General features: G+C 61.8%; 1 protein-coding gene across 3 annotated transcripts in view; it reads left to right on the top strand.

Moving 5' to 3' along the window:
* The window catches only part of DAGLA (diacylglycerol lipase alpha), a 46,149-nt gene that overhangs the window by 10,288 nt on the left and 9,103 nt on the right, over positions 1–26,758 (top strand). The window contains exons 1-13 of one of the 3 annotated variants that reach the window (XM_062196038.1): positions 9,735–9,976; positions 11,052–11,189; positions 11,568–11,779; positions 13,383–13,484; positions 13,866–14,004; positions 17,149–17,236; positions 18,725–18,859; positions 19,385–19,462; positions 21,177–21,301; positions 24,480–24,633; positions 25,133–25,216; positions 25,304–25,381; positions 26,350–26,430. In XM_062196038.1, the coding sequence (XP_062052022.1) occupies positions 11,095–11,189; positions 11,568–11,779; positions 13,383–13,484; positions 13,866–14,004; positions 17,149–17,236; positions 18,725–18,859; positions 19,385–19,462; positions 21,177–21,301; positions 24,480–24,633; positions 25,133–25,216; positions 25,304–25,381; positions 26,350–26,430 (1,371 nt within the window). In that variant the 5' untranslated portion in view covers positions 9,735–9,976; positions 11,052–11,094. Of the gene's footprint in view, positions 1–9,734; positions 9,984–11,051; positions 11,190–11,567; positions 11,780–13,382; positions 13,485–13,865; positions 14,005–17,148; positions 17,237–18,724; positions 18,860–19,384; positions 19,463–21,176; positions 21,302–24,479; positions 24,634–25,132; positions 25,217–25,303; positions 25,382–26,349; positions 26,431–26,758 lie in introns of those variants that run through there. The other 2 variants (XM_062196037.1, XM_062196039.1) reach the window with 2 other exon arrangements.

The raw sequence follows: 26,758 nt of genomic DNA, 5'->3' as shown, positions 1-26,758 counted from the left end.
CAGTGGGACTGTGGGGCCTGCTCAGGCGTGGACAAGCAGGAGGCCTGTGTCCTCTGCATGGCTCTCCCCCCATTTCCAGTCACCCACAGCCTCATGGCCCATCCCCCAGAGGCCAGGAGAGGAGCAGCGGGAGGCCAGAGTTTTCTCCTTGGGAAGCTACAGTGTAACACAAAAGGTGAGGCCCCAGAAACTTGTAGGGAAGTGGGCCATGGACTGACCTGAGCCGTCACTGGTGACCCACTGGGGCCAGGGCTTCAGGCCAGCTGGGGGCAGGTGCGAAGAGGGCCCCTGAGGCCCCACCTGGAGACGCACCTGAAGCAGGCAGGAACACGGAGGTGGGGATGGGAAGTGCGTGCCAGGCTGGACGTCAGGAGCCGGGTGCACAGGGCTTCGCAGCTGGGGACTGCAGGTCTCAAAGGACGTGGAGGGGCCACCATGTACTTTTGCAAAGGGGACTGCGAGTGCTTCAATGAAAACTGTGTGTGCAGGTAGCCAGTGCCACCCAGCTCCTCTTCTGTGCCAGAGCCTGCTCCCAGCACACCATGACTGTCAGCTCACTTGGTCCTCACAGCCGGTCCTGAGGGAGGCCCTGCTGTCATCGTCATCATCATCGTCGTCGTCGTCACTATTCCCGTCTGACAGACGAGGAGACCGTAGTCCATTCGTGCTGAAAGGAGGCAGCACCTGCATGATGCTGTGAAGGTCATGGCCGAGTGGACATCCGAGTAAATAAAGGCACTGGGACCAAAGCCAAGTCCAGCTCTGTCCTCCGTCCCGCAGCAGAGGGCCTCCCTTGCCTTGTTGGAGATCCTGTTGTCATGTGTGCCTCAGGCCAGCTTTGTCACCCCCGGGAGAGGCGGGTGGTCTGAGGATAGAGAAGTCGGTCACCGTCCCTGGTCTCTGAGCCCCTGGGTCAGCAGCTTCCCTTCCCGTGTGATGGTCCCACAAGGTCGGGCACCCGTGGGAGGCCCCAAGGCGGTCTCGTGAGAGCTCTGCAGTGGAACCTTGACATCGTAGAGCACAGAGACTGCTCGGCTGCGACACAGTGTGACCGGGACGGAGACTGCTCGGCTGCAACACAGTGTGACCGGGACGGAGACTGCTCGGCTCCGACACAGTGTGACCGGGACGGACTGCTCGGCTCCAACACAGTGTGACCGGGAACTTCCACACATGAAGCAGCCGAGAGCTGCTCTGGTTTATGTGGCCTGCAAGTGCCAGGCACCCTGCCTGCCGGGGCCACCCCCTCCACGGGGGCCCCTGAGGGTGGCTGGCAACCCACTTTGCAGAGGAAGAAGACTAGGCCCCGGCCAAGTGCCACTGTGGCGATGGATGCCACCACCAGCTTCGTGCCCTGTTGGGTAGGGGGTTGTCGGTCATCTCTGCCACACACTGGGGTTCTGCAGACCTCCCCCGGGACAGAGCTCGCGTTACCAAGTCACTCGATCCCTGCCCGTGTCCCCGATGCCCTGGGAATGGTTGAAGTGAAACCCAATAGCCTGAGCGGCTGGCCTGTGCCCTAGATGACCGTGCCACCCAGAGAGGGACCACACAGCCCTTGAGCGGCATGTGCCCGAGCAGGGCAGGCCCCCGGCCTGAGCAGGCACGGCAGGACCTGGCGGCTCCGGGTATGCTGGGCACAGGGAGGGGGGCTCCCAGAGGGGAGGTGTCAGGCTCCTCATGCCCACTTAGCATCTCATTCACAGCCTCATTAAGGGCCCTAATGAACCGGGAGGTGCTAATTCCTCTCCAAGGTGTTGCCAACACTGGGACTGATTCTCCTCTGGAGAAAGCTCTGGTCCTCAGAGCTCCTGGGGATGCCCTGGGGGCCATCTGGGGAGTGCACTCCCAGCAGGGGGCCCTGGGCCAGGGGGAGGCCCTCGGGGGTTGGGCAGGTGGCTTGGACAGAGCACCTCTGCACCCAGAGCAGCTTGGATATGGGAAGGGTCTACAGGGCGGGCTGGGGGGCCAGGTGTGCCCTGCAGGCCTCTGGCTGTTTAGGAGCCGCACGGCCTTGGCCCTGAGGCCCGTGCTGTCCTGCGGGTCTTGCTGCCCATCTCACTGGCTTGTGGGTAAAAAGCGGGGCTCTGAAGCCTCGTGTGTCAGGGGAGCTCCTCCAAGAATCCTCTGTCCCTGGCCAAGAAGGGAGACCGGGCGAGGGTGGGCGCAGGTGTGGGTCAGCCAGGTCACCGGGGGGAGGAGAATGGGGCCATTCTGGCCGGGGGGGCTGGACGTGGCTGCAGGGGCTTGCTAAGCGAGGAGAAGGGTGCGATGATTAATCCCGCAAGGGGAATGCAGCTGCTGCCTTCTGCCAGCCGGGCGCTGGGATGTCGTTGTTGACTCCCCGCGACGTGAATGCTCTCCTTGTTCCTTTGCTCAGATGAGGACACTGAAGCTCAGAGAAGTGTTGGTCACAGACAACCAGAAGCGATGGAACCCAGGGCTGGAGGGAGCGCAGCGGCTGGGTCGGCGGGGTGTGTGTGTGTGTGTGTGTGTGTGTGGCACCACCCTCCAGGCCTCTGCGTCTCCCAAGGGAGAGGGGGATGACGACTCGGAGGTGCAGGAGGGGCGTGAGACAACCACAGGGGCGTATGGAAAGGACCGCAGCCGGCGATGCGTGTCTGCGTGCCGCCCGCCTGTGCCGTCCCCACAGACAGGCAGGAGGCACCTGGTGTGGAGGAAAGTAGGCCTGAGCCACCCGTGCCCATCCCAGACCCCAGCACGGCCCGCCCCTCTGGGCCACTCCGGGCCACCTCTGGTCACTGGCCTGTCCTGGTTTTAGGAGAATAAACAGTCTCCAAGGAAGAACTCACAAAGAACTTTGCCTGGACAGAGCCTGGGGACTCCTGTGCCATGGAGAAAAGTCGGAGGCCAAGACTGAGTGAGCCCTGGCATAGCCCCAGCTGCAGCCTCTCCCAGGAGAGGGGGCCCAGCCTGGCTGCCAAGGAGGGGTCCTGCTGCCCTCCAGGGTCCCCCACGCCTCGTCCCCCAGCAGCCAGCGTCCCCCCCCCCCCCCCCGAACAACTGGCAGGAAACCCAAGGCCCCATTTGATTCCCAGGGAGTCGGCTGGTGGCAGTGGCAGGGCCGGTGGCAGATGGCAAATTCTGCTCCTTGTAGAGGCGTGGAGAATAATTAGCGTGAGAAACCACAGGCTCGGCCTCGCTGATACATGGAGCCCTGGTGGAGGCTTGTGGGGAGGGGCTTGGAGCCTGAGCTCTAGGGCCAGGGCCCTGGCTCTGCCGCTTGCCAGCTCAGTGATGGTGGCCGAGTTCCCTGCCCTCTCAGCCTCAGTTTCCTCATCCATAAAATGGGGACAAGAAAGGCATTTGCTAGACAGTGTTGTCAAAAGGGTTACACTATAGAAGGAAGTCTCTGTGGGCCTGCGATGGTACTCAGCATGTGGTAAGTGTTGTGTAGTTTTTTTAAAAAAATGAGCATGATTGAGTAGCTGGTGGGACTGTTTCTGGGGGCTTAGCCACAGTACCTGGGCTGCTGGGACTCCGTGCTGGGCTCCCAGGTGGCTCCTTTGTGGGCAGGAGTCTCCTGCCAGCAGGGAGAGTGTTGCAGGCAGACCTAGCTTCAAAGTCTGGTTACTCACTGGGTTATATAATCTCTCCAGGCCTCGATTTCCCCATCTGGGACATGGGAACAGCCGGACCCACCATACCCACGGGATTGTGGCAAGGACCACTGAGTGGTGGGCACATAGCAAGGGTGTAGGAGGCAGATTCCTGGTCCTTCAAGGCCAGCCTGACCCAGGAGACAGGGAACAAAGGACAGTGGCATCCCTGTCCTGCCCCCTGGCCGCTCCAGGGCTTGGGCATGTGAGGACCCAGCTCGCGCTGAAATCCTGCCCTGGCCCTGGGCAGGCTCAGCTCTGCCGTCTGCTCTGGCACAGCTGCTATGTGAACAGCAACAGCCCTCACTTGGGTGGCACACAGCCGGGCACAGGCTGGTGGCACACGCAGCCCCCAGCCCACATGTGCTTTCTCTGTCACCTTCCTCCCTCTTGTGCCTTCTGAGGCCAGCCCTGCGGCCTCCCTCAGGGAGCTGCAGAGCTGGGAAAGAGAAGGGGCGCTCACGGTAGAGCAGGCAGGCGTCTGTGTGCGTGGAGGCCAGGAGCCCGGCTTCAGAGGCTGCCCGGAGCCATGGCCTGGTCGCCGGGTGCTTGGCGAAAACGTTTCTCCTCTCTGAGCCTCTCGCATGATGACACAGTGTTTCTAGCCGTGTGTCCTCTGTCTGTCCCGTGGAACTCCTCTGGGCTCAGTTTCCCTCATGTGAACAGTGGGGCCAGTGCTGTCCCATGTGATGGTGCGATTGTGATTCTGAGGACCCAGAGAGCTCTTTGCGGTGCCCAGGGCCCTGCCTTCTGGGGGGCAGGAAAGTCGCTCCGTGAGGGGAGTGTGCGGCCAGCTCATGGGTTTCAGGACAGGCATTTCACTGAATCGCACACCTGGGAAGGGGCGTGCAGAGGTTAAGGCGTGGGCTCTGGAACGAGGCTGCGCGGTCCTGGCCCGGCTGCTTCTCCTGCCCGCAGAGTAACAGCAGCTGCTCCCTCCCAGGGGTGTTTGGACGATTAAGTGAGTTTATGTTTGCAAGTGGCTGACATGAGTGTTAGAAGGGAAACAACCCAGGCCCCAGCCTACAGGTGCGCTGGGCTCCTCTCCCCCCCAGCACCCCCTGCAGTTATTCCAAGTGATCCTGGTTTCCACATCTATCCCCTCCCTCTGCCCTCTCGTTTAGGCCTCAGATGCCAGCACAGAGAGGTTAAGCAGTGACCACAGTCGCACAGCTGCCATGTGAAGGGGCTGGAATTGAACGAAAGCCTGTGTGCGCACCTGGCTGGAGTCAGTACCCGGTTAGGCAAGGTGGTGAGCTGTATGGGTGAGCCCATCCCCGCCGGGCTGGAGCCTGTGCCCTGGGCAGCCTGCGGGGGCCTAACCTCGCTGTGGTCATTTGCCCTGCTCAGACAACCCCCTGCAGCCTGGGCCGGCCCCAGAGCCGACATAGACGCGCCCAGAATTGGGCAGACAAGAGGGCAGAGCAGGTGCCCCTGGGCTGTCTGGGAGTGCCTTCCGACTTCAGGGCACTCTTGTGGGAACCCTGAGAGCGCTGAGGAAGGGAGAGTCCTGGGTTCTCCCCTCAGGACACCAAAGCTGACAACGCCCAGCAGAACTACAACAGCCCTTCGAGCCCAGCCAGTTTCCCCTCTCCCCTTGGCCGCCAGGAAGCAACTGTGAGGGCCTTGATGACTCTCGCACGTGCAACTGGCTCATTCCCCCACCTTCTCTTTCCATTCACTGGAGCCTGGAGGGACCGCAGCTTTCTGTCCTGCCCTTGGTCTGGGACCGGGCTCCATCTTCAGCCTCAGCAGGGGAGGGCAGAAGGGGGACCCAGGAAGGCAGCTTTGGGCTGTGAACCTCCTGTCGTTAGCCACACTGGCTGCAGAGTGCCCGGGACTCCACCTGCCTGCAGGCTTAAGAGCAGCCAGCAGGACCCCAAGTGGCTGACGCCTCCCTGCAGGTTTATCTCCAGCCAGGGAGCTCGTGTGGAGTTGCCAGCTTCTGAGAGGGTTATGCATCTTTCCGAGCACGAGAAGGAATCTGGCCCTGGCTCCCTGATGTACGCTCTGCTGACCGTGGTGTCCCCAGGAAGTAGGCCGGCTTGGGGACTGCGGGGCTTTATGTCCAGTACCGGGTGATGACAACACAGGGAGGGACGTGCTGAGAGGAGCTGGGAGCCAGTTTCCTCACGAGGACAATGGGACGGGCCCGAGACCCCTTCTAAGTCACTGTAGGACAGCGTGACCAGGGCCACATCGGGGTAGGGGCCCCGGGGTCCAGTCCAGGGGGACCAGCAGGTGTGGGCTTTGGATGGTGGCAGAGTGATCTGTCCTGCTTGTCACTTGGTCTGCAAGGAGCATCAGGGCCTGAGCCTTCCTCTGAGCCTTAGTCTCCGCTCCGGCAGTAGTGGCGAGGCTGGAAGGGGCCGCACCTGCTGAGCACTCGCTGAGTGCAGGACCCCTGACCCTCGTGGGAACTCTGCTCGTCCCCCTTTCAGAAGTGAGGAAGAGAAGTCCAGCAGCTTTTCCAGGTTCACATAGCCACATAGCCGGGAAGCGACAGAGCCAGGCCTCAGATGAAGTCTGGTTTTATTTTATTTAAAATTTTTAAAATTTATTTGAAAGTTACAGAGAGCGGTAGAGACAGAGGGAGAGCGGTCTTCTATCTGCTGGTTCATTCCCCAAATGGCCGCAACGGCCAGATCTGAGCCAATCTGAAGCCAGGAGCCAGGAGCTTCTACCAGGTCTCCCATGTGGGTTCAGGGGCTCAAGCACTTGAGCCATCGTCTACTGCTTTCCCAGGTGCATTAGCAGGGAGCTGCATCGGAAGTGGAGCAACCAGGACTCAAACCAGCGCCCATATGGGATGCTGGCACTATAGGCCGGAGCTTAAACCTGCTGTGCCACAGTGCTGGCCCTGAAGCCTGGTTTTAGACATGCGCTTTTCACCATCCCCTGCTCTCTCTCTGGTATGAGTGACACTGTCACCTGTGTTACCTCTGCGGGGACTGAAAGTGATGAGTCCAGGACTGGGGACCTAAGAAGTACTCAACTGGCGTCAGTACTCACAGGCATGTCCCTGTGACCCCAAACTGGCTGTCATCTCCTCCTTCAGGCTCAACCCCCAGCCCGGCCCTGGGCCCTGGTGTCTGAGGCCACCTCTGGCCAGGGGGCAGATTTCATGGGCCAAGATGATGGGCAGATGATGGGCCAAGCACATCATCCTGTCTCCGGTGGGCACTCAGGTGCCGTGACCCCTCTGCAGGCAGGCAGGGAGCCCTCTGCTCCCATCAGCCCCAGCCCGAACTCTGGAAGCATCCACGGGGTTGCTCCAGCACTCCCTCCCTCCCTGACCCATGGAGCCCCACTGGGGACCCCTATTGCTGAACCCTGCCCCCAAGGCCAGATCCATTGGGGACCGACCTTAGGATGAGGGCAAAGCACCTTGCCCAGTCCGGGCTTAAAATCGCTCTCTGCAGCCCTTGCTGGTCAGCAGAGCCACCATGAGCCCCAGACTACCTGCCAGGGCCACGCCCTATCATGAATCGCGTCAGAGGGGTCTTCAGAAGTCACTGGGCTCTGCTGCTCCAGCGGACACTTAGGGGTATGCCAGGACCTTGCAGAGCCCTCCCGGCCTCAGGAGGTGGCGCTGTCCCCACTTTACAGGTGATCACAGCGGAACCCCATGGAAGGGGGCCATGGCTCACCATGGGGAGCCTCGCCTGGCAGCCAGGAAGGAAGGGTGTTTCCCCAGGAGGTAGGGGTAGGTGCTAAGAAGGAGAGGGTGCTCTCGCCTGGGCCCTTAGGACAGGGACAGGCATTGTGCTGAGCAGGCTGGGCCACTGCTCAGGTGGGGATGAAAAGATGGCTTGGGTGGGGTGGAGGGACCAGAGCCCAGCCCTGCAGTGGGTGCTGGAGGGGCATGAAGATGACCCTTGGCCCCCCGCCCCAGGACAGGCAGGGATCCCTTAACTGTGAGACAGTGGACCAGGGATGTGCTGCAGACAGATCTTGTCCCCCAAGAGGAGTGTCGTGGGTGGGGGCCATACCAGGAGGGCTTCAGAGAGGAAGTGACTTTAGTCTGGGCTAGAAAGAGGAGTAGGATTCTGCCTGGCAGAGGAACTGGGGTAACCAAAGCATGGACCCTACCCGTGAAGTATTCTTAGGAAGCAAGTTTGGGGGGGGGCGTTGGAAGAGGAGGGTGGGCAGAGTGTGAGAAGGGGCTGTCCCCAGCCAGAAGGGACCAGCCTGCCCAGGGCCAGCTCTGTACTGTGCTCTGTTGTCCCTGCATTCCTGAGGGTTGGGGCAGGTCTTCTGCTGGGAGCCAGGAAAGCATGGATTCAGAGAAGGCGAGGCACGGGCCCAGGAGTGCACAGCCTGGTGGTGAAAGAGGCCCCCCTCACCTTATTGTGCAGGCCACAGGGAGCCAGCGAGGATTTGTAAAATAGGGGGCAGATGTGCACTTAAATTTTTTTTTTTTAAAGGGCTTTGCATTTTTAGAAAGAGGAACTCCCAGAATGTCTACTACTTAACCCGGAGGTCTGAATCACCAGCAGGGAAATTGGGCCATGTGGGTGGGGAAGGAAGAGGCCCCCTAGAGCCCTTGCATCACTGCAGCCATCCGAGGGGCTCCTGGCACCCTGGTCACACCCGCCTGGCCTCGGGACCCCCAGCCAGAGGCTGTGCCCCCTGCTGGAGAGGGTGCGGGGCCTATCCTAGAGGCCCCACTGGCCTGGGGTTGCTGAGGGCACCGACTCCGTGCCCGAGGCGGGGACAGCAAGAGGAGTCGCTTTGTGGCAACTCAGGCCAGGAAGCAGCCTCTGCCCTCCCCATCCCGGCCCCCAGACGTTTCCTCCAGATGAACTCACATCCCCAGCAGGCAGGCGAACAGGCCCCCATTGTGATGGGCTGGGGTCCCGAGAGAAAGGATGCCTTTCAGGCCCTTAAAAATAGCAGCCCCGAGATTTACGGATGTGCAGGGAGAGTGGACTGGCCCATCCCCCCGAGCTGCACGCAGCCGGGCCCTGCTGCCTGCGTCCCAGACCTTGACCTGTTGGTGACCTGCTGGAGGGGCCACTAACTGGTGGTGGGAGGGGCCAGCAGGGGGTTCACACGCACTCCCCCTGGCCAAGATGGGGTCTGGCATTCGTCCAGATGTCTCCCCAATGTGAGCTTCACTAGGACATGGGACGTGAGAGTAATCCCATCTTACAGTTGAGGAAACTGAGGCACAACTCATGAGTCACTCAGCAGGTAGGTGCTGGAGCCTGGGTTTGAAGCCAGGCAGCCTGCCTCCTGGGCCTGGGCTCCCTGCCTCTGTGCCTAGACACCTGCTGTGGGGGCGGGCCCCAGCACCCACCCTGGTCCCCGGGCCTGGAGCAAGGTGCCCGGCGTGCTCACATGGCACTCAGACGGGACCTGGCGTTGGCTGCAGGCTGGCTGCCCGGAGCCTGGCCACATCACTGCGGTGACTCGCCAGTGCAGCCTCCTCTGCAGGAGCCCGATGGCAGCTGGGCGCCCTTCTCCCTGCCTGAAGTCAGACTGTGGGTGGTGAAGTGTATCCAGTTCCAGGTTCCTCCACCAGGTGAAGGCTGGGGCCGGCGAGCGGCCCCCCAGCATGACTGGGGAGGACCATCCCAGGCAGCTGACAGAGCAGGACAGGTGGCAGATCCCTCCCGCCAAGCCAGCCCCTCCCCTCCCCAGCCCCGCCTGGCTGGGGCAGGGCAGGGAGTCACTACACCTGCTGGGGCCACGCTGGTCTCTCCTGCTCCACAGCTCCACACATTTCCTTCCCTCGAGGGGGCTCCGGGCAGCCCCACCCCACGTCCCACCCAACGCTCCCTGAGCCACCTGGTGCAGGGGGCGGCGGCAGCAACACCAGTGGCCGGCAGCTCTGGGTCGCCCCGGCCCCGCTGGCCCCCGCCCACGCCGGGATTTCTGTTCTGTCCGCCGCTGCCGGCTACAGACGCTGCCGAAGCCCCAGCCCCTGCAGTCCGTGGACCCTCAGTCCCCGGCCACCCCACCACCGAGGCTCCCTCTCTCTCCATCCTCCTGGCTTCCCAGAATCCAGGCTCCGACTCCTCCTCGGAGAGAGAGGGGGATGATGTCACTTCCTGAGGCGGGGGGAGGAGTAGGCACGACCCCGCAGCCAGCCCGCCAGCCCGCCCGCCGGCCGCCGCCGCTGCTCACCCGCCACAGGAGCAGCCCTGGCAGTGCCGGATGGAGTGGCTGCACCGGGGCCAGGGAGAGGGAGACGGACCGGGCCGGACATGCTGGCCGCCCCGAGGACTGTGCCCGCTGGCGGGGGAAGACTTGGCCGCCTCCTTCCCAAGTGCTGCCGGTCTCCGCGGACACGCGTCTCCCCCGGAGTCATCACCGGGGACGGGAGGACCTGCCGCTCGCCCCTGGACCAGGTGCCCTGTAAGCCTCTGCCCGCCGGGGGGCAGCTGCCTAGCAGCAGGGTGCCCACCCCACCCCACCCCCGCAGCAGGGGTCAGGCACATGGCTGCCCTCAGTCCCTCCCGGGTATCTCCCAGGAACCCCCAGCAGGGAGTCTTCCTGGGTTTCCAGGAGGGGGCTCAGTTTCCCCAGGCGCTCCTTTCTGAACCAGCTGGTGGCCAGTTGGAATCCAACTACCTGAGAGTTGGGAACCGGGCAGGGAAGGTTGCTTGGAGCAGGGTGGGCTACCCTGCTGGGCTCACCCACCGCCCTTGCAGCCAGGGGCACACCCCTGCCCCCAGGCCCCACCTGGTCCTACCCTCCCTAGAGGCAAGGGTGTGGCTGGGGATTCTGTAGGAGAGGCCAGGAAAGGAAGTGAGAGCAGGCTCACGGGGCTGCAGCAAAGCAGGGGACTGATACCCCCATCCCACTGGCACTTCCTGAGCACCTGCTGTGTGCCGTGTTTGAGGTCCCAGCATGGTCCTGCCCCGCTGTCCCCAAGGCCTTAGCCCCCTTCCCCTCCCACCATGTCCTGCAGGGCTTCGTGCCGAGGGGTGGCTCCATCTTAGTCTGGGAAGCCCCCACCCCATCCCAAAGGACCATGTGCACTGGGCCAGGTCTGCTTGCAGCAAAGCAGTAATGGGCTGGGGGCAGAGGCTCACACCGATCCCATGAAGGAAGAAAGAGGGGATGAGCCCAGGTCTTGGACGGAGCTGAGCAGTTACTGCTGGGGCAACCGAGGCGGCGTCAGTCTCGGGGGCCAGGAGAGACCTGCGGGTGAGGCTGGAGCCAGTCTTGTGCTGTCAGGGTCCTTTGTGTTGGTTCTGGGTGGTGGATAGGGCAGGAGGCGGGTCCCATCCAGGACTGAGTCAGTATTTCCAGTGGCTGGGAGGTCCCTGGGCTATGGGCCGTGGACTTGAGGTGAGTGCCAAAGACGTGTATGCTGCTGGTCACACCTAGGACTGGCCAGAGGCCCAGGAATGCAGGGGCCCTGGGTGCTGTGCCCCTCCCCCACCCCACGCAGCTCCAGGGTCCTGTGCTTCCTTCCAGGAGGTGAGCGCCAGGCCCGCTGAGCCTCCCCAAGCCGCCAGCCATGCCCGGGATCGTGGTGTTCCGGCGGCGCTGGTCTGTGGGCAGCGATGACCTGGTCCTGCCAGCCATCTTCCTCTTCCTCTTGCACACCACCTGGTAAGTCTGGGAGGCCGGGCCGAGAGGCCTGGGAGGAAGCTCTGCAGCCATCTGTTCTCCCTGCCTGGGCCCAGTCCTGACCCAGCCCCCAGGAGGTGTCTGCAACTTGGTGCCTCTTAGAGCCATACCCAGGTGGAGCCCAGCGACCCCTCCGGGCCACCGCTGCGCCTGACCCCAGCACGCGGGGAGTTGCTGCTGCTGCCTCCACGCACTGGTGGCTGGGTTCCCAGCTCTCACCCCTGTCCCGAGTCTTTCACTGGTTGCTCGTGCCCTGGAGGCATTCGAGGCCGGGGATGGTGGTCTTAGGAGGAGGCCTGCCTGCCGGGTTCAGCGCAAGAAGCAGAGGCCACCAGGCCTCACTTGCTGGTCTCTCCACAGGTTTGTAATCCTGTCCGTGGTGCTCTTCGGCCTGGTCTACAACCCGCACGAGGCCTGCTCCCTGAACCTGGTGGACCACGGCCGCGGCTACCTGGGCATCCTGCTGAGCTGCATGATCGCTGAGATGGCCATCATCTGGCTGAGCATGCGTGGGGGCATCCTCTACACAGAGCCCCGCGACTCCATGCAGTACGTGCTCTACGTGCGCCTGGGTAAGGGCCACCCGCCTCGGGTGGGGGGCTGCTCCAGACCCCGACCTGCACCCTCCTCCTCTACTCACTGCTGTGAGTGCTGTGGGCCGGGCTCTGTGCTGGCAGCGGGTACGGCAGGGAGCTGAGACTCTGAGACGCTGGGGTTTACATTCTGAATGTGGCCGGCTCCAGGCCACTGTTTTTTGTAAATAAAGTTTTATTGGAACACACCCATACATTCATGTAGGAGGGTACTGCAGAAAGTTTTTGGCAAATGGAATTAAAGTTGTTTATTTTGGTGCAAGAAAAAAAAAATCCATACTTAATTTTTTCAATAATATGCAGTTCCCATGAAATTTTTGAAGATCCCACATTGTGTGTGACTAAAAAAGTTTGTTTTAAGATTATTTATTTAAAGTTAAAGAGTTATTTATCTATTTGAAAGGCAGAGTGACAGAGAGAGGGAGAGACAGAGAGATCTTCCATCTGCAGTTCATTCCACAGATGGTGGAAGCCAGGAGCCCGGAGCTGCTTCTGGGTCTCCCACATGGGTGGCAGGGACGCAGGCACCTGGGCCATCCTCTGCTGCTGTCCCAGGTACATTAGCAGGGAGCTGGATCGGAAGTGGAACAGCCAGGACTTTCAGTGGTACCATATGGGATGCCGGCATCACCAGCAGCAGCTTTATCCACTGCAGTGCAAATGCCGGCCTCTCAAAATTTCCGAACCAAAATAAACCTATCTTTTAATTCCACTTTCCATGAACTCTTTGAATTCTCCTCGCGTTGTCTCTGACTACGGTGGCACAGCGCTGACACAGCTGAGCTGCTCCCGAGACCCAAGGACACGAGGTCTAATTCTTGCTCCATGCCCCTTTCCAGATTGCCAGCTCCTTTTCTGGGTCGTGTGTGTTTCTCCTAGCGCATTTGCTCTGTGACCCTTGCCTTCCTGGGAAGTCGTACAGGGGCCTGGGCCAGCTCCCCTCAGGACAAGCCTGCGCCCTGTCTCCCTGCCTTTCCCAGGGAATGCTTCTGAGTGCTAAGCCAGCCCTGTGTCAGCTCCCAGAGAGGAGCCGTCACCAGCTTCAGGTCACAGATGAGGAAGCCGGGGCCCATGGGGTTTATTGGCTTTCTCAAGGTCACACAGCTAGTAAGTGTGCATCCAAGCTGGGACTTGAACTTGGGCCGGCTGGCTCCAGTGTTTGCGCTCTTGGTTGCCAGTATAGCCAAGACTTTTGAATTTCCTTTTTACTGCCTGCCCCAGAGAAATCAGGAAACTCACCTAAGACGTGTGGGTTCTCAGGATGCAAGTGTAAAATCCTGAAATAAGCATAGGGAGATGCCTTTCACCCGTCCGCCTTCCCAGCCACGTGCTGAAGGAGGCGCCAGGGATGTGAAGGGTGTGAGGGACCAGGCAGGGGCTGGTAGGACAGAACGGCGATGGGGCAGCCTGGGACCTGTGCGGCAGAGGGGGGAGTGGGGAGTCTGATGCTAACCCACCACCACTGCCTCTGCTGCTGGCCCAGCTGGAGGCCCCGTGGGGGGAGGGTCCGGGCCAGGTTGCTGGGCCCTTCCCTGGTGGCAGATGGTGGCCCTCCTTCAGCCAGGGCCTGCTCTCCTCGCAGCCATCCTGGTGATCGAGTTCATCTACGCCATTGTGGGCATCGTCTGGCTCACTCAGTACTACACCTCCTGCAACGACCTCACTGCCAAGAATGTCACCCTTGGTATGTCGGGTGTGACCCACCACAGCCCCAGCCAGCCCTGGGGTGGAGGAGGGGGATCTGTGTAGAGGAGGAGGAGCTTGGGTACTGCCAGAGGGCACCGGTGGGGTCGGGGTGGGTCTGCTTCCTTCCCCGTGGGATTAGAGGCCTTGGGTCCGGGTGGGCGGCGGCAGGCACAGAGCTGCCCAGGGCAGCAGCTGAGGCTCCCGCACACCTCATTGGAAGGGTGGGCCTTAGGGTCATGGCCGCCCAAGAGTCTGGCCATGTACATAGTCGGGGCTCCTGAGCCTTACGCACGGGGCCCGGGGACAGTGGTGGGTGCCCCTTCCTTCCGAGCCACTGAGCCAAGGAGAGGTCCCCAGCACCTCCACCTGTTGCCCCCAGGGATGGTCGTGTGCAACTGGGTGGTCATCCTGAGCGTCTGCATCACCGTCCTCTGTGTCTTCGACCCCACGGGCCGCACCTTTGTGAAGCTCAGAGCCACCAAGAGGAGGCAGCGCAACCTGCGGACCTACAACCTGCGGTCAGTTGGCTGGGTGGGCGGGCAGCCCCGGGGCGGGGCTCTGCTGACCGGTGGGCAGAGGTGAGTTCCTGTTCTCCACAATGCTGCCTGGCACTCCCCAGCTGCATGTCAGCTCCATGGGAGCCGTGGCCGTCAGTGAAGGGCTGAACCTCTCCCTGCCTCAGTTTCCTTGTCTATGAAGCAGGCATGATACCAGTTCCTGCTTCATGAGGTGGACAAGGCATTTAAGAGACTTAAACGGTGCCGTGGCTCAGGGCCGGTGCCGCGGCTCAATAGGCTAATCCTCCGCCTAGCGGCGCCGGCACACCGGGTTCTAGTCCCGGTCGGGGCTCCGGATTCTGTCCCGGTTGCCCCTCTTCCAGGCCAGCTCTCTGCTGTGGCCCGGGAGTGCAGTGGAGGATGGCCCAAGTGTTTGGGCCCTGCACCCCATGGGAGACCAGGAGAAGCACCTGGCTCCTGGCTTCGGATCAGCACGGTGCGCCGGCCGCGGCAGCCATTGGAGGGTGAACCAACGGGAAAAGGAAGACCTCTCTCTCTCTCTTTCTCTCTCTCACTGTCCACTCTGCCTGTCAAAAAAAAAAAAAAAAAAAAAGAGACTTAAACGAGACAACAGGCTGACACAGTAGCAGCACGAACAGTAACAGTGATAGTACTTGCAGGACACATCCAGAAACCAAGCCAGCAACTCCATGAGAAAGCTGGGGAGCCTGAGGTGCCGAGCGGTTGTGCTACTTGCCTGAGGTTGCACAGCTAACACGTGCTGAGGCTGGGGGCTAGCTCAGGCAGTCTGGCCTTAGAACCATTGCTCAAACACCAGGCGAGGCTGCCTCCAGGACTCAAGGGTCGGAGGGGGTTAACCAAGGCGTACGTCCTGGAGGGGGCGAGTTTTGTATGGCGTTTTACAGAAGGGAGAAAGCTGAGCTGTGGCAGAGAAAATGAGAGAGGGCAGCAGACAGGGTCATAGGAGCTGCTGCGGCTGGAGCCCAGGCTCTGTTAGGTCCTGCACCGAGCCCTTCCTGTACTCGGGCCATCTGACGCTCTCGCCAACCCCCGTGCAGTGGTGAGGCCCATTCTGCAGATGGGGAGTTCCAAGTCCCTTGCCTCGGGTGTGAGGGGAAGGGGAAGGTGGCTGCTGGATTCCTGGACTTTCTGTCCAGACTTAGTATGTGCGTGGAAACGGCCCAGGCCCTCACCCTGCGCCCTCCCTTTTGGCTCCCCTCAGCCCTTCCACGTTCTACTTGGCACTGCAGCCAGAGCCACACCCGCGCCTGGTCTGGCCACCTCCCAGCCCACAATGTCAGGCTTGGAGCCGAGGTCCCTCACGGCAGTGGGCGCCTCTGTGCGACTTTGATCACTCTGAGCATGCACTCTTGCCTGTGCGGGGTGGCTGCCTTTGCGGCCCCGGGCGGACAGTGCCTGCGCAGCTGGGGCTGGCACTCACTGCGTGGCCATCAGAAAGCTCTCCTGTGGTCACCAGGCCCTGAGAAGCAGGAGGCGTTGGGGCTTACCGGCTCTCCCACCTGCCGTGGGTTCTCCAGCCGTCATGGAGGGCTTCGGGTCTGGTTGAATCTGACCGCCTCTCAGACTGTTCTCCACGTGCCCTCCCTCCGTGCTTTAAATCCAGCAGTTTTTCTAGAAAGGACATCTGCAAGCCAGCACCCTGCTGGCCCATGCTCTTGAGTTATTTTGGGGTTTGGAAGTCACAGAGCTGTTTGTGTCCTTGCCCCCTTGTCCTTCCAGTGAGCTCTGTTGGGGTGTGGCGACGGGTGGCAGGGGTGGGGTGGGTTGGTGTTACTCCCAGCACTGCTCCCTGGGAGCCTTGGCCTTGGGATTTTGCAGAAGGAGTGTTTGCCTTCCTTTCCCTTCAGGGAGCTGCAGGGCTGCTGGATCCCTGGACTTTCTGTCCAGACTCAGTGTGTGCCTGCCTGTCTCCCTTGTCCACAGCCTTATTGATGGCTAGGCTGAACCTGACACCTTCTCACATGCATTCCTAAGGGCATCTGCCCCCTGGTGTATGTGAAGGGTACTGCAGTAAAGTGTCAGTACTTCATCTGGCCAGGGGCCCAGCTGTAATGGCCCAGGAGGTAGGATCCTGGTTTAGGATATAAGGCAGCTAAGTCCCTAAGACAGCAGATCCTGGAGACAACAGTCCTCCTGTAGCCTTTCCTAACCTCCTCCTGTAGCCCCAGAAGACCCTGTACTGGCTGTCTTGTTCCAGGCGGCCACTGCCTTGTGGACCCAGGGTATGAGAGCTGAGAGCCACCCTCAGCCACAGTAGAGGAGCCAAGAGGCTCAAGGAGGGCCCAGCCTGTCACTCCTGATGGGTGTTAAGTGGCTGAATGCCTGCGAGGGCCACCTTCCCCTTCCCCTCCTAACCGCCCCGTCAGGCCAACATGTGGCACGCAGGCCAGACGACCCCTCATTTCTAACGCTGGGCCTGCTGTGTTTATGCTGAAAGCCCACTGACTTCTGAGCATCCAGCGTTGGAGGCACCTCTGTGGTGTTCTTTGCCCATTGCTCTGCCTTTGGGGTTGCAGACTCTGGATACCGTGGTTCCCCATGGGAAGGGTGAGACCCATGGGGGCTGGGAGCTGGGGGGCAGCCATGCAGAAGAGGGGGTGGGAGCCCCTCCTTGCTTCAATAACCGGCCCAAGGGGTTGGGAAATGCAGCCCTCATTCAGCCCTGCACACTTCCTGTAAGTTCAGGGGATGTGCGCATCTGACATCCTTCCCAAGAAAAAGCAGGTGTGTCCACCAGGTCTGTTCCAGGGCTTGCAGTGAGACCTTGGAGAGGCCCAGCACCTGCTGACATCTCCCATGGCTCTAGCTTGAGCCTTTGGGCACCTGAGCTACGGATCGGCCCCAGGGGATGCCAGTGTTCAGTCTTCCAAATGCCGTGGAGTGTGCCACCCCCCACCCCACCCACCAGCCAACAGCTTAGGCCAATAGGAGTCCCCCAGGGACCGCCTCTGCTGGCCAACGGCCAGGTCACTGGCCACCCAGCTTTGGCTGGGTCTGAGCCCTGTTCTCCCCCAGACTTTGGAGGGGGCCTGGGAACAGGCCAGCCTGTTTCCATAACATCTGGGCCCCGGCTCTTCTGGTGTAGCCCTCTGACCTCACACATACCGACTGTCCCCTTTGCAGGCACCGCTTAGAGGAGGGTCAGGCCACCAGCTGGTCGCGTCGGCTCAAAGTGTTCCTGTGCTGCACGCGGACGAAGGACTCCCAGTCAGTAAGTACTGGGAAGTCACTTCCTTGCACTCATGGCTGCAATTTGGGGGCCGTTTGTTCCTCTGGCAAAGCTGGGTGGGGAAGAGCTGTGAAGGCTTTTCTCTGACCCCCTCAGAGCTTGCAGTCTAGATTGGGAGAGGAAACCCAGTGACGAAGAAAAGCAGCACCTCACCAGAGCAGAGCAACTGTCAAGTGCACAGCGCACAGCCCCTGGGAGCCCTGAGCAGTGGCCAGAGGGGCCATACTTGGCACCGAGGTCAGGATCATTCATTCCTGGGGCAGGCAGGAAAGTGCCCCGCAAGGAAGCCTCTGTGGCTCCTTCCCACCAGGCACCCTGGTGAGCCAAAGAGTGAGCACGCATGTGCAAGAACACACTCAAGTTCCCTGGCGGGAGGGGAGCACCCCACGAGTCCCTCTGGGGACGTCTCAGGGTTCAAAGCCAAGACTAGGCCTCAGGCAGGTCGTGCAGAGGGCAGGGAGCAATCCCCTGGCACATGGAGGCTGGGCCTGCCAGGGCTCGTGGAGGGCACACCCACCCCTCCAGGCTCACGGGCAGAGCCAGGCCACTGTCGGAGCCTGCTGAGAGGCAGCATCTCGGTGAGGGGGAGCCCCACTGGGCAGGGACGGCGCAGGGCCCAGGTTCAGTCCTAAGCATGCTGGGATCAGCCTGTGCTATTTTGCTTCAGAATTTGTATAAGACACCAGTATCTGAAACCTTGACCTGTTATCTCCCCAGGCCCGTCAGCTGGAGCTGAGAAGTAACTGGCTCTGTGCGGCCCCGTTAGGCATTGGAGTCTGACCCTTGATGTTTCCTCTGACAAGTGTCAGACACTCCTGGGTGGGACGCAGTGAGATAGGACCGGCTCCTGCTAGGGCGTCGCCAGACAGGTTAGGGAGGCTGCTGCAACTTCAGTGGGCGTGAGGCAGGAAGTCACCGAGCTCATCGGTCAGCATGGCTGGCCTCCGTTCTTGCCTTGCTGCCCCGAGGCCCAGAAACCAGCTGTCCGCAGGCCGAGGACCTGGAGGGGAGCCAGTAGGGCGGCCGGCCCAGTGATCCACACCCCTTCTCAGGTGTATCACGGGGTTGCCGAGCCCCCACAGCCTGTGGGCAGCTCAGAGAAGGGGCCTGAGACCAGGAGGCTACACAGAGCCCTTAGGGGGCCCTTCCAAGGTCACAGATGGCAGGTAGAAGCAGCCAGAGACTAGCCAGAGAAGAGGCACGGCTCACTTGGGCATAGGAGGCAGCACGTGCCGTGTGGCCTCTGAGGAGAGGCCAGGGCCAGGGGGGTGTGGGAAGAGGTCAGTGGTGCCCCACATGGCTGTTGCCAGGTCTGCAGGTGCCCCGAGCCCAGCACAGGGCTCTGAGGGTCACAACTGCACAGGGCCGCTGGGGTCAGGCCCAGCTAGAACCACCCAGGTGAGCCTGCCCCTGGGGGGATTCACACCTGGTCTCTTCCCCTATTCTGTTCCCCCACCCTGGACCTTGTAGGATGCCTACTCGGAAATCGCCTACCTCTTCGCCGAGTTTTTCCGGGACCTCGACATCGTGCCATCCGACATCATTGCCGGCCTGGTGCTGCTCCGGCAGCGGCAGCGGGCCAAGCGCAACGCCGTGCTGGACGAGGTGAGTGCCCGGCGCTACCCCTTCTCCCCAGGGCTTCTCTGCAGGCCCTGCTGCTGCTGTGGGCTCGACAGGTGTCCAGCTTCCATCCAGCCCCTTCGTTTCCATGGTCCCTCTTGGGCCCTGGAGGTCACCTTTTCCCGCTTGTTCCTTGTCCCCTCCCCAGCACATCCCTGCAGCAGCCATGCCATGGGCCCCCACTTAAGTGACCAGAGAAGACCTCTGGCCAGGGAAGACCCCCCAAGAGCTTATAATCACAGGGTCATCTGTACTTACTGCTCCATCTCAGCCAACGGGCAGTCCCCATTAGGGTCTCTTGGCTTCTCATACAAAAATCCCCTCCCCGCAGAGTGATGGTGCTTTGGGTGATGAGGGTGCGCCTGGAGAAAGGGGGGAACCTCAGACCAGGGAGAGTGGGAAGGACTGAAGGACCCCAGGCCTTTGGGAAGCAGGCGGAGCCTGGCGGCTGGACGCCCCGCCCCCCAACCTTCTCGGCCACATGCCCCACCTCACATGCCTGTTTTGCAGGCGAACAATGACATCTTGGCCTTCCTGTCTGGGATGCCAGTGACCAGAAACACTAAGTACCTCGACCTCAAGAACTCGGTGAGTCAGGGGTCACCTCCCACCTCCCCGCCTAGTTCCTTTCTCTGCCAGCGTGACCTGAGCCAACCATCTGCCTGCCTTCCTGGAACACCGGCTGCCCTGTTCCTGACCTGGCCCCCTCGGCTCTCCCAAGAGCGGCTCTCTCAGATCACAGTCCCCCTAGAACCCCAGCATCATGCGGGTTCTGCACACGACACCCCAGAACCCCACGGCCAAGCCCAGGAACGTTTGAACCCGGCCTTTTGAAATTGTCGAGGTCTCTGCCAGGGTGAGCGCCGCTTCTACAGAAGACAAAGCATGTGACCGTCTCGGTTTTCTAGCAGGAGAACTTGGTCCACGCTCCCTCCATAGAAACCCAGGCTGTTAGAAGGAAAGGTGGTGCCTCCTATTGGGGGAAGCCCCAGACCAGAGGGAACCCACGGCCAGAGGCAGGGAGAACCGGCTCTTCCCGGGGAAGCAGACCAACTCCGCCCCCTGTCATTGTGACCTGAGCAAGCCTTTCGTCCCCTCCGAGCCTGTTCCTGTAGCTGTAAAATGACATGTGGCACACTTTCCAGCCGGAGCTAGGGTGGGAGATGACCGGCCAGCCTCGGCCCAGGCCTCGGGCTAATGCAGTGAGCGGTGGCAGACGGCTGCCCTGGGATACCTCAATCCTTCTCAAAGCAGCCCTGCCCACAGCAGGTGCTCCAAACAAGCCATCTCTGCTTACCACGGCCTGCTTTGGCTCACCCCGGCTGGTGCCTGCCACCTGACCAGGTTGGAGGGGCCAGGAGCAGGCAGAGGCGCTGAGGTCCACACCTGCCTGCTACCTACCTGGCAGAGGCTGCCAGGGCCGCGCCCGCCCTGCCCGGCTGGCAGGGAGCTCCTGCCACAGACGGGATAATTACCCTCCCAGCCCGTTCCTGAAGAGCAGACACAGCCGGCCCAGGGCCTCTCCTCCGCTCTGGGCCTTGGTTGAGGCCTACCTTTTCCACTTCACAGGATGACTAATCGCCCTCCTTAACTTTTACAAGCTGACTAATTCCCTCTAAGTGCTGGGGCACCGGGTGCCTGGGGGGCCGACCGGAACCCTTTGCTGGGACACTCTGCCCCCCGCAGCCCAGCAGACTCCCACATTTCTGCAGAGAGATCTCCATCCCCACAGACACACCCTCCCCCAGCCCTGGGAGCCTGGACTGAGGGTCAAGCTGGAGTCTCCCTGTGCTTACAAAGAACCCCAGGGCCAGAGAAATCTGGCAACTGCTTCCTTGCCCAGTGTGGCCTGCCCCGCTGCCCAAGGCCTGGACACCCACCCCCATACCTCACAGGGCCCAGGGCTTCCGTTCAACCTCTCAGGCTTACATTTCGGCTCCTTCCCAGGGCCTGAGCACCGAGGCAGGGTGAGCCCCTCACTCTCTCCCCTTCTCGGGGAGAACGGGCAAGGAAATCAATCCAGTGTTCCAAGTGATTTTCTGTCCCCAAATCATTAATTCCAAGGTTGGAGCAACAGGATGGGTCCCCAGAGGATGTGTGCCCTGGTTGTATGGAGATAATTAGGGAAACGCAGTTATCTTCCCTGGAGCAGGCCCTCCCCACCAAGGCGGGCCACGGCAGGCAGGGGGGTGAGGGTGGGGGGAGAAGCCTGCTGCTGGGGGGAAGGGGGTGGCAGGCGCCCCCTGCAGGGAGTGCAGGGCCCTGGGGCTGACGGGAGCACCCTCCGCCTTGTGTCTCCCAGCAAGAGATGTTGCGCTACAAAGAGGTCTGCTACTACATGCTCTTCGCCCTGGCGGCCTACGGCTGGCCCATGTACCTGATGCGGAAGCCGGCCTGCGGCCTCTGCCAGCTGGCCCGGTCCTGCTCGTGAGTACCCGACCCCCACGCCCCTGCCGCCACCCTGCCTGCCCTCCCGGCCGCAGGCTTAGATCATGAAGCTGGTGCCCGCAGAGGCACCCCCTCAATCGGGCTGGGCCTGCTGCCCTGCCCCCAGTTCCCCCCCACCCCGGGGCCTGTGTTGCTTTTCTTCTGCGCCTTTGCTGGAGCTCAGCCCGGAGTCCTGCGTCGCCTGTCCCGCAGGCTCCGGCCTTCACCCAGTTCTGGGGTTTGAATCCCAGCTCAGGCACCTGCAGCCTTGGGCAAGATGAGCTATGCCGCGGAGCCTGTCTCTTCATCTATGAAATGGGGATACTGCTGGTGCGATTTGGGGCGAGGACTGCATGGGCTACTGGGTGGTAGTGAGGCCCAGTCCCAAGAGGTCTCCAGAAAGGCACCAGAAGTTCCTTCCTTTGGTTCAAAACTCCAACTGTCTTCCAAGGAAGTGGGAGAGGCCTCCGCCCCAGGTCTGACCTGCAGCCTGGCCCCGCCCTCACTCCACCCCCCTGGGCCCTCCCTGCTCTCCTAAGTGGGCCAGAGAAGGGCTCCAGGAAGAACTCCTCCCTCCCCTGGCGTCTCCGCCTCAACCCGTGGCAGGCAGAAGGAGGACAGTTCCCTGGGCACCTGTTCCGGAAAGCTGCCTGCCTGGCTGGGAGGGCAGCTTCCATCCCCGACACCTCCCTGCCCTCGGGGCCACAGCAGCCACGCCCCCCAGGTGGTTCCCAGGAGCTTGTTCTCCCCCTGCCCCCAGTGGCTGATCCCAGAGGGCTGGGGCGCTGTCATGTCCCCTTCCTATCTTTGTCCTCTGCATGTGCCCGGCGCTCCTCTCCATGACCTAGGGAGTCCCAGCCCAGACGCGACCTGGGAGCTGGCAGGCCCCGCGCCGGGTGAGGAGCCTCCGTTCCCTCCTTGGTCACAGGGTGTTTCAGAATATGGGGAGCAGGTGCAGGCTGGGGCTGTCTCCTGCTGTAGGGACAGGAGGGGAGGCAGTGTTTGCATCAGACTTCACAGGGCCAGAGAGAGAGACAGAGAGCAGAGTCCTCAGACCCCACAAGGGCCCAGCCAAGTCCCTCCCCAGAAGAGCCGGCGGGGACCTGCGAGGCAGGGAGAGGCAGACCTGAGGCCCAGGCCTGCGTGTCAGCCATGTGCCACGTGCAGCCAGAGGGCCGGACGTGCCTCTCAGCATCCTGGCCTGTCCACTGCAGCCCTGGTTCCCGCTGCGGGTGGAGGAGGGGGGCTGCCCGCCTGGTGGGGTCCACACCTTGTACCTGGCAGTAATTCTCCCACCCCAGCCAGGCCTGCCCCGTGGCCCAGCAAACCTTGGAGGCCACACTGGGCTCTAGCCCCACCCTGGACATGGGATCCGTCTCCCTCCTATGGGAGGAGAGGTGTCATAGGCCGGACTGGCCATCAGGTGCCTGTGGCCTCCAGCCTCTCACCTTGAGGTGGGAGCACTGCCCCTGAGGATGTCTGGGCTCCCAGCCTTGCTGCTCTTGTGGCTTTGCCTGGCTCTCAGATCACTAACTTGCCCTCTCTGGAGGGAAGAGCAACCAACATTTATTAAGCACCTGCTGTGTGCTGGGCCCTTTCTGCATCTTGTATCTTTGGTCTCAGGCCAGCCTAGTGAAGTAGCCATCTGCACCCCACTCTTACAGGGGGGGAAACTGAGGCCCAGAATGGCTGAGCGCCCTCCAGGCCTTTGCCGCCTGGAAGTGACACCCAGAGTGCGGATCTAAACATGTCTCCATCCTCCTGCTGTTGATCCCAGGTTCAGCTGAGGTGGGAGGCAGAGGACCCAGGCCCGCATTCACCTGACCTGGCAGCAAGTATATGGGCAGTGGGCTCGCCCCAGGGCCTGCAGCCACGCTCGCCCTGTGTTGGCCCTCACCTCAAGACCAGTGGCTTTGGACACTTGGCTTAACCCTGGGCTTTCTCAGCGAGGCCTCGCCCTGCCAGGAGGAAACAGCCCCGCAGGTGCTGCTCCCAGTGAGATCAAACTGCTCAGCATCACCAAAATCCAAGAGTCTTCATAAATTCTCAGCTGTCGCCTGCTGTCCCCTGGCAGGCTGGGGTCATGTGATACCAGGCTCCTGGTGCCCCATCTGTTGGGAGCTGGCTCCCTCTGGTGGCCTGCAGGGCAGCTGCACCCCCTTGCTGGGTGCCCAGCTTAGCTGTGTGGGCAGGCTGCTGGGCGCCTGGCAATGACCATTGCAGAACAAGCCCTGCCTGGGGAGCCCACTGCCGAGACAGTACCCAGACAAGCAGAGCCGCAGTGTGTTGGAGCGGATGCCTGGTCGGGATGGGGATGCTGGGGTGGGAAGGGGACTGTGGCAGGGCTGGCTGTGCCTGGGCGGTGGCCAGGTGGACCTCACTGTAACATCACCTTTGAGCAGAGACCTGAAGGAAGTGAGGGGCGAGCCACGCAGTGTTCAGCAGAGAGAGCTGCAGGAATGTGTCCGACTCTGGTCTGAGGACAGGCAAGGAGGCTGGAGAGGAGCGAGCTAGGGGGGTGGGCAACAGGTCAGAGAGGCCAGGGCCAGATGGGGCAGGGCCCTCAGCCCTCGGAAGGACTCAGGCTTCTGTACTGGGCAAGAAGGGCATGGCTGTGGGGCTTTAAGTGACCCTTTCTTAAAAGGGTCAGGTGCAGCTAGGTTGAGAGTGGAGGGGTGAGTATAGCCGAGGGAGTTGGGGTGGAGCCAGAGATAATGGCAGGGGTGAGGGAGGCCACCGAGGCTGACTGGAGGCTGGTTCTGAGTTGGAAGGCAGAGCCCACCAGGTGTGCCCACCAGAGGCTTAACTCGCAAGTGCAGGGGCTTCTTCCTGGGGGGATGCGGGCCGGGTGGGCGTTCGAGGGAGATGTGTGGGCAGCTGAATGGAAGCGGCCGGAGGGCCAGAGCAGGCCCCAGGTGGATTCCTGAGCAGGGAGCAGGGAGTGTAGCCCGAGGGAAGAGGAGGCCAGTGTCAGAGGCCTAGGAAGAGGGAGGGACCCACGGGATCAAGTCAGCTACGAGAAGGGCTGGGTACTGACTGGCTTAGACTTGGTAATGTGCAGTCCCTGGAGACCTAGCCAGGGCACATTGCGGGGCAAGAGAGTGGGGCTGGAATGGAGGAGAAACTTCCCTGCCCCGCCAGGGTCCCCTGGCCCTGAGCCCTCTACCGCCCACCCCAGGTGCTGCCTATGCCCCGCGCGGCCCCGATTCGCCCCTGGGGTCACCATCGAGGAAGACAACTGCTGCGGCTGCAACGCCATCGCCATCCGGCGCCACTTCCTGGACGAGAACATGACTGCGGTGGACATAGTCTACACATCCTGCCACGACGCGGTGAGCGCCGGGGTCTGAGCTCAGGACCAGGCCGCTCGGGGTCTCGGGTGCCACAGGTGTTCCCCTGGGCCAGCACTGGCTGGCTGTAGCCTCCAGGATGCCCTTGGGTGGGCCCTCTCCCCTTTCACCCCCCCCCCCCTTCAGGCCTGCAACCTCTTGGGCTAGGTTGCCAACCCTGCACTCTGTCCTAGGTATGGGAGCCAGTCTTTTGGGGGAAAAGAAATGATGAAAGATGGAATTAGACCTCAAGGGTGCCTAGCTCAGCAGGTGGCAGGCAGTTCTGGGGCTGCCCCAAGCAGAGAGGGATTGGGAGGGCTGTGGGGAGGGGTTCACAGTGACACCCACCCCCCCAGGAGCTCCAGCAGCTTGGCGGGTGTCAGGAACCAGGTAGCCTCTGGAAACAGATTTCCTGCTTAGGAAAGAGACCTGCTTGGGTCATCATCCTCAAATCTGGCCCCATCCCGGGGCCACTCAGCTTCACAAGCTGCCCACCTCCTAGGTCTACGAAACTCCCTTCTACGTGGCAGTGGACCATGACAAGAAGAAGGTGGTGATCAGCATCCGCGGAACCCTGTCCCCCAAGGTACGCTGCCTGCGGCCCTGCACAGCCCTGGTGCGCTCGCAGCCCCGGGGTGTGCCTGCCTCCTCACCTGCTTCCTCTCTCCCCAAGGATGCCCTGACCGACCTGACGGGCGATGCTGAGCGCCTCCCCGTGGAAGGCCACCACGGCACCTGGCTGGGTCACAAGGTACCTGCCTCACGGGCTCCTGGGGGCCTGTGGCCCTCGCCATCCACAGCTGCTGCTGGGAGGGCTCCTCCCACTCACTGCGGGAGGCTGGTCAGAGGTGTGCGTTCATTAGGGTGGCCCACCTGCCCGAGGAGGGAGCTGGGAAGCGATCACACCCATGTCTGTTAGACCCGCCGCAGAGGGATGGAGAAAGACAGACAGATCTTCCACCTACTGGTTCATCCCCCAACAGCTGGGGCTGAGCCAGGAACTCCATCCAGGTCTCCTATGTGGGTGGCAGGGACCCAAGTCCTTCAGCCAGCATCTGCTGCCTCCCAAAAAGTGCATTAGCAGGAAGCTGGAATGGGGAGCAGGGTTGGGACTCAAAGCCAGGCACACTGGCCGGCGCCGCGGCTCACTAGGCTAATCCTCTGCCTTGCGGCGCCGGCACACCGGGTTCTAGTCTCGGTCGGGGCACCGGATTCTGTCCCGGTTGCCCCTCTTCCAGGCCAGCTCTCTGCTGTGGCCAGGGAGTGCAGTGGAGGATGGCCCAAGTGCTTGGGCCCTGCACCCACATGGGAGACCAGGATAAACACCTGGCTCCTGCCATCGGATCAGCGCGGTGTGCCGGTCGCAGCGCGCCAACCGCGGCGGCCATTGGAGGGTGAACCAACGGCAAAAGGAAGACCTTTCTCTCTGTCTCTCTCTCTCACTGTCCACTCTGCTTGTCAAAAAAAAAAAAAAAGCCAGGCACACTGATGTGGGATGCACCCCGAGCAGCAGCCTAACTGCTGCCTCTGAACCTCAGTGTTCTCATCTGTGAAATGGGGATTCTGTGGCCAAGGTGTCCGCCAGCCTCCAGAGCCAGGTGGCTATGAGTATCCAAGGAGGAGATGGGTGGGACGGGGCTGATGAGCTTGGGTCCCCGTGGCTTTGCCGGCCACCGGGAGGCCTGCCGTCGACTTCCCACTCTGTTCCTCGGCACCCAGGGAATGGTCCTGTCGGCCGAGTACATCAAGAAGAAGCTGGAGCAGGAGATGGTTCTGTCCCAGGCCTTCGGGCGAGACCTGGTGAGGCGTTCCCCGTGCTGCTGAGTCCCTCCCACACCTGGCTCTCCCTCCTGGGAGGCCACAGGAAAAGAGGAGAGGGTGGGTGGCCGGTGGTGGCCCCCTACCCCATTCCCCCAGGCTTTCAGACCCTCTGTGGCCCAGAACCCAATCCCCTCCTTGCCCTGTGCCTCGGACCCTGACTCTTGTACGAGCCCTCCAGGGTGCCCCGCTCAGCCCCACCCACACCTGTTGAGCACCTGCTCCACGCAGGCACTGGAGGCACAGAGGTGATGCAGGCTGGGGACTTCTGTAAAACTGCATGGAGAAGCTCCAGATATGGAGCCGAGTG

This window comes from Lepus europaeus, chromosome 7, assembly GCF_033115175.1.
Source record: "Lepus europaeus isolate LE1 chromosome 7, mLepTim1.pri, whole genome shotgun sequence".
Taxonomy (NCBI): Eukaryota; Metazoa; Chordata; class Mammalia; order Lagomorpha; family Leporidae; genus Lepus; species Lepus europaeus.
The sequence above is the reverse complement of the archived record's forward strand: the minus strand, read 5'-3'. Positions and strand labels throughout refer to the sequence as shown.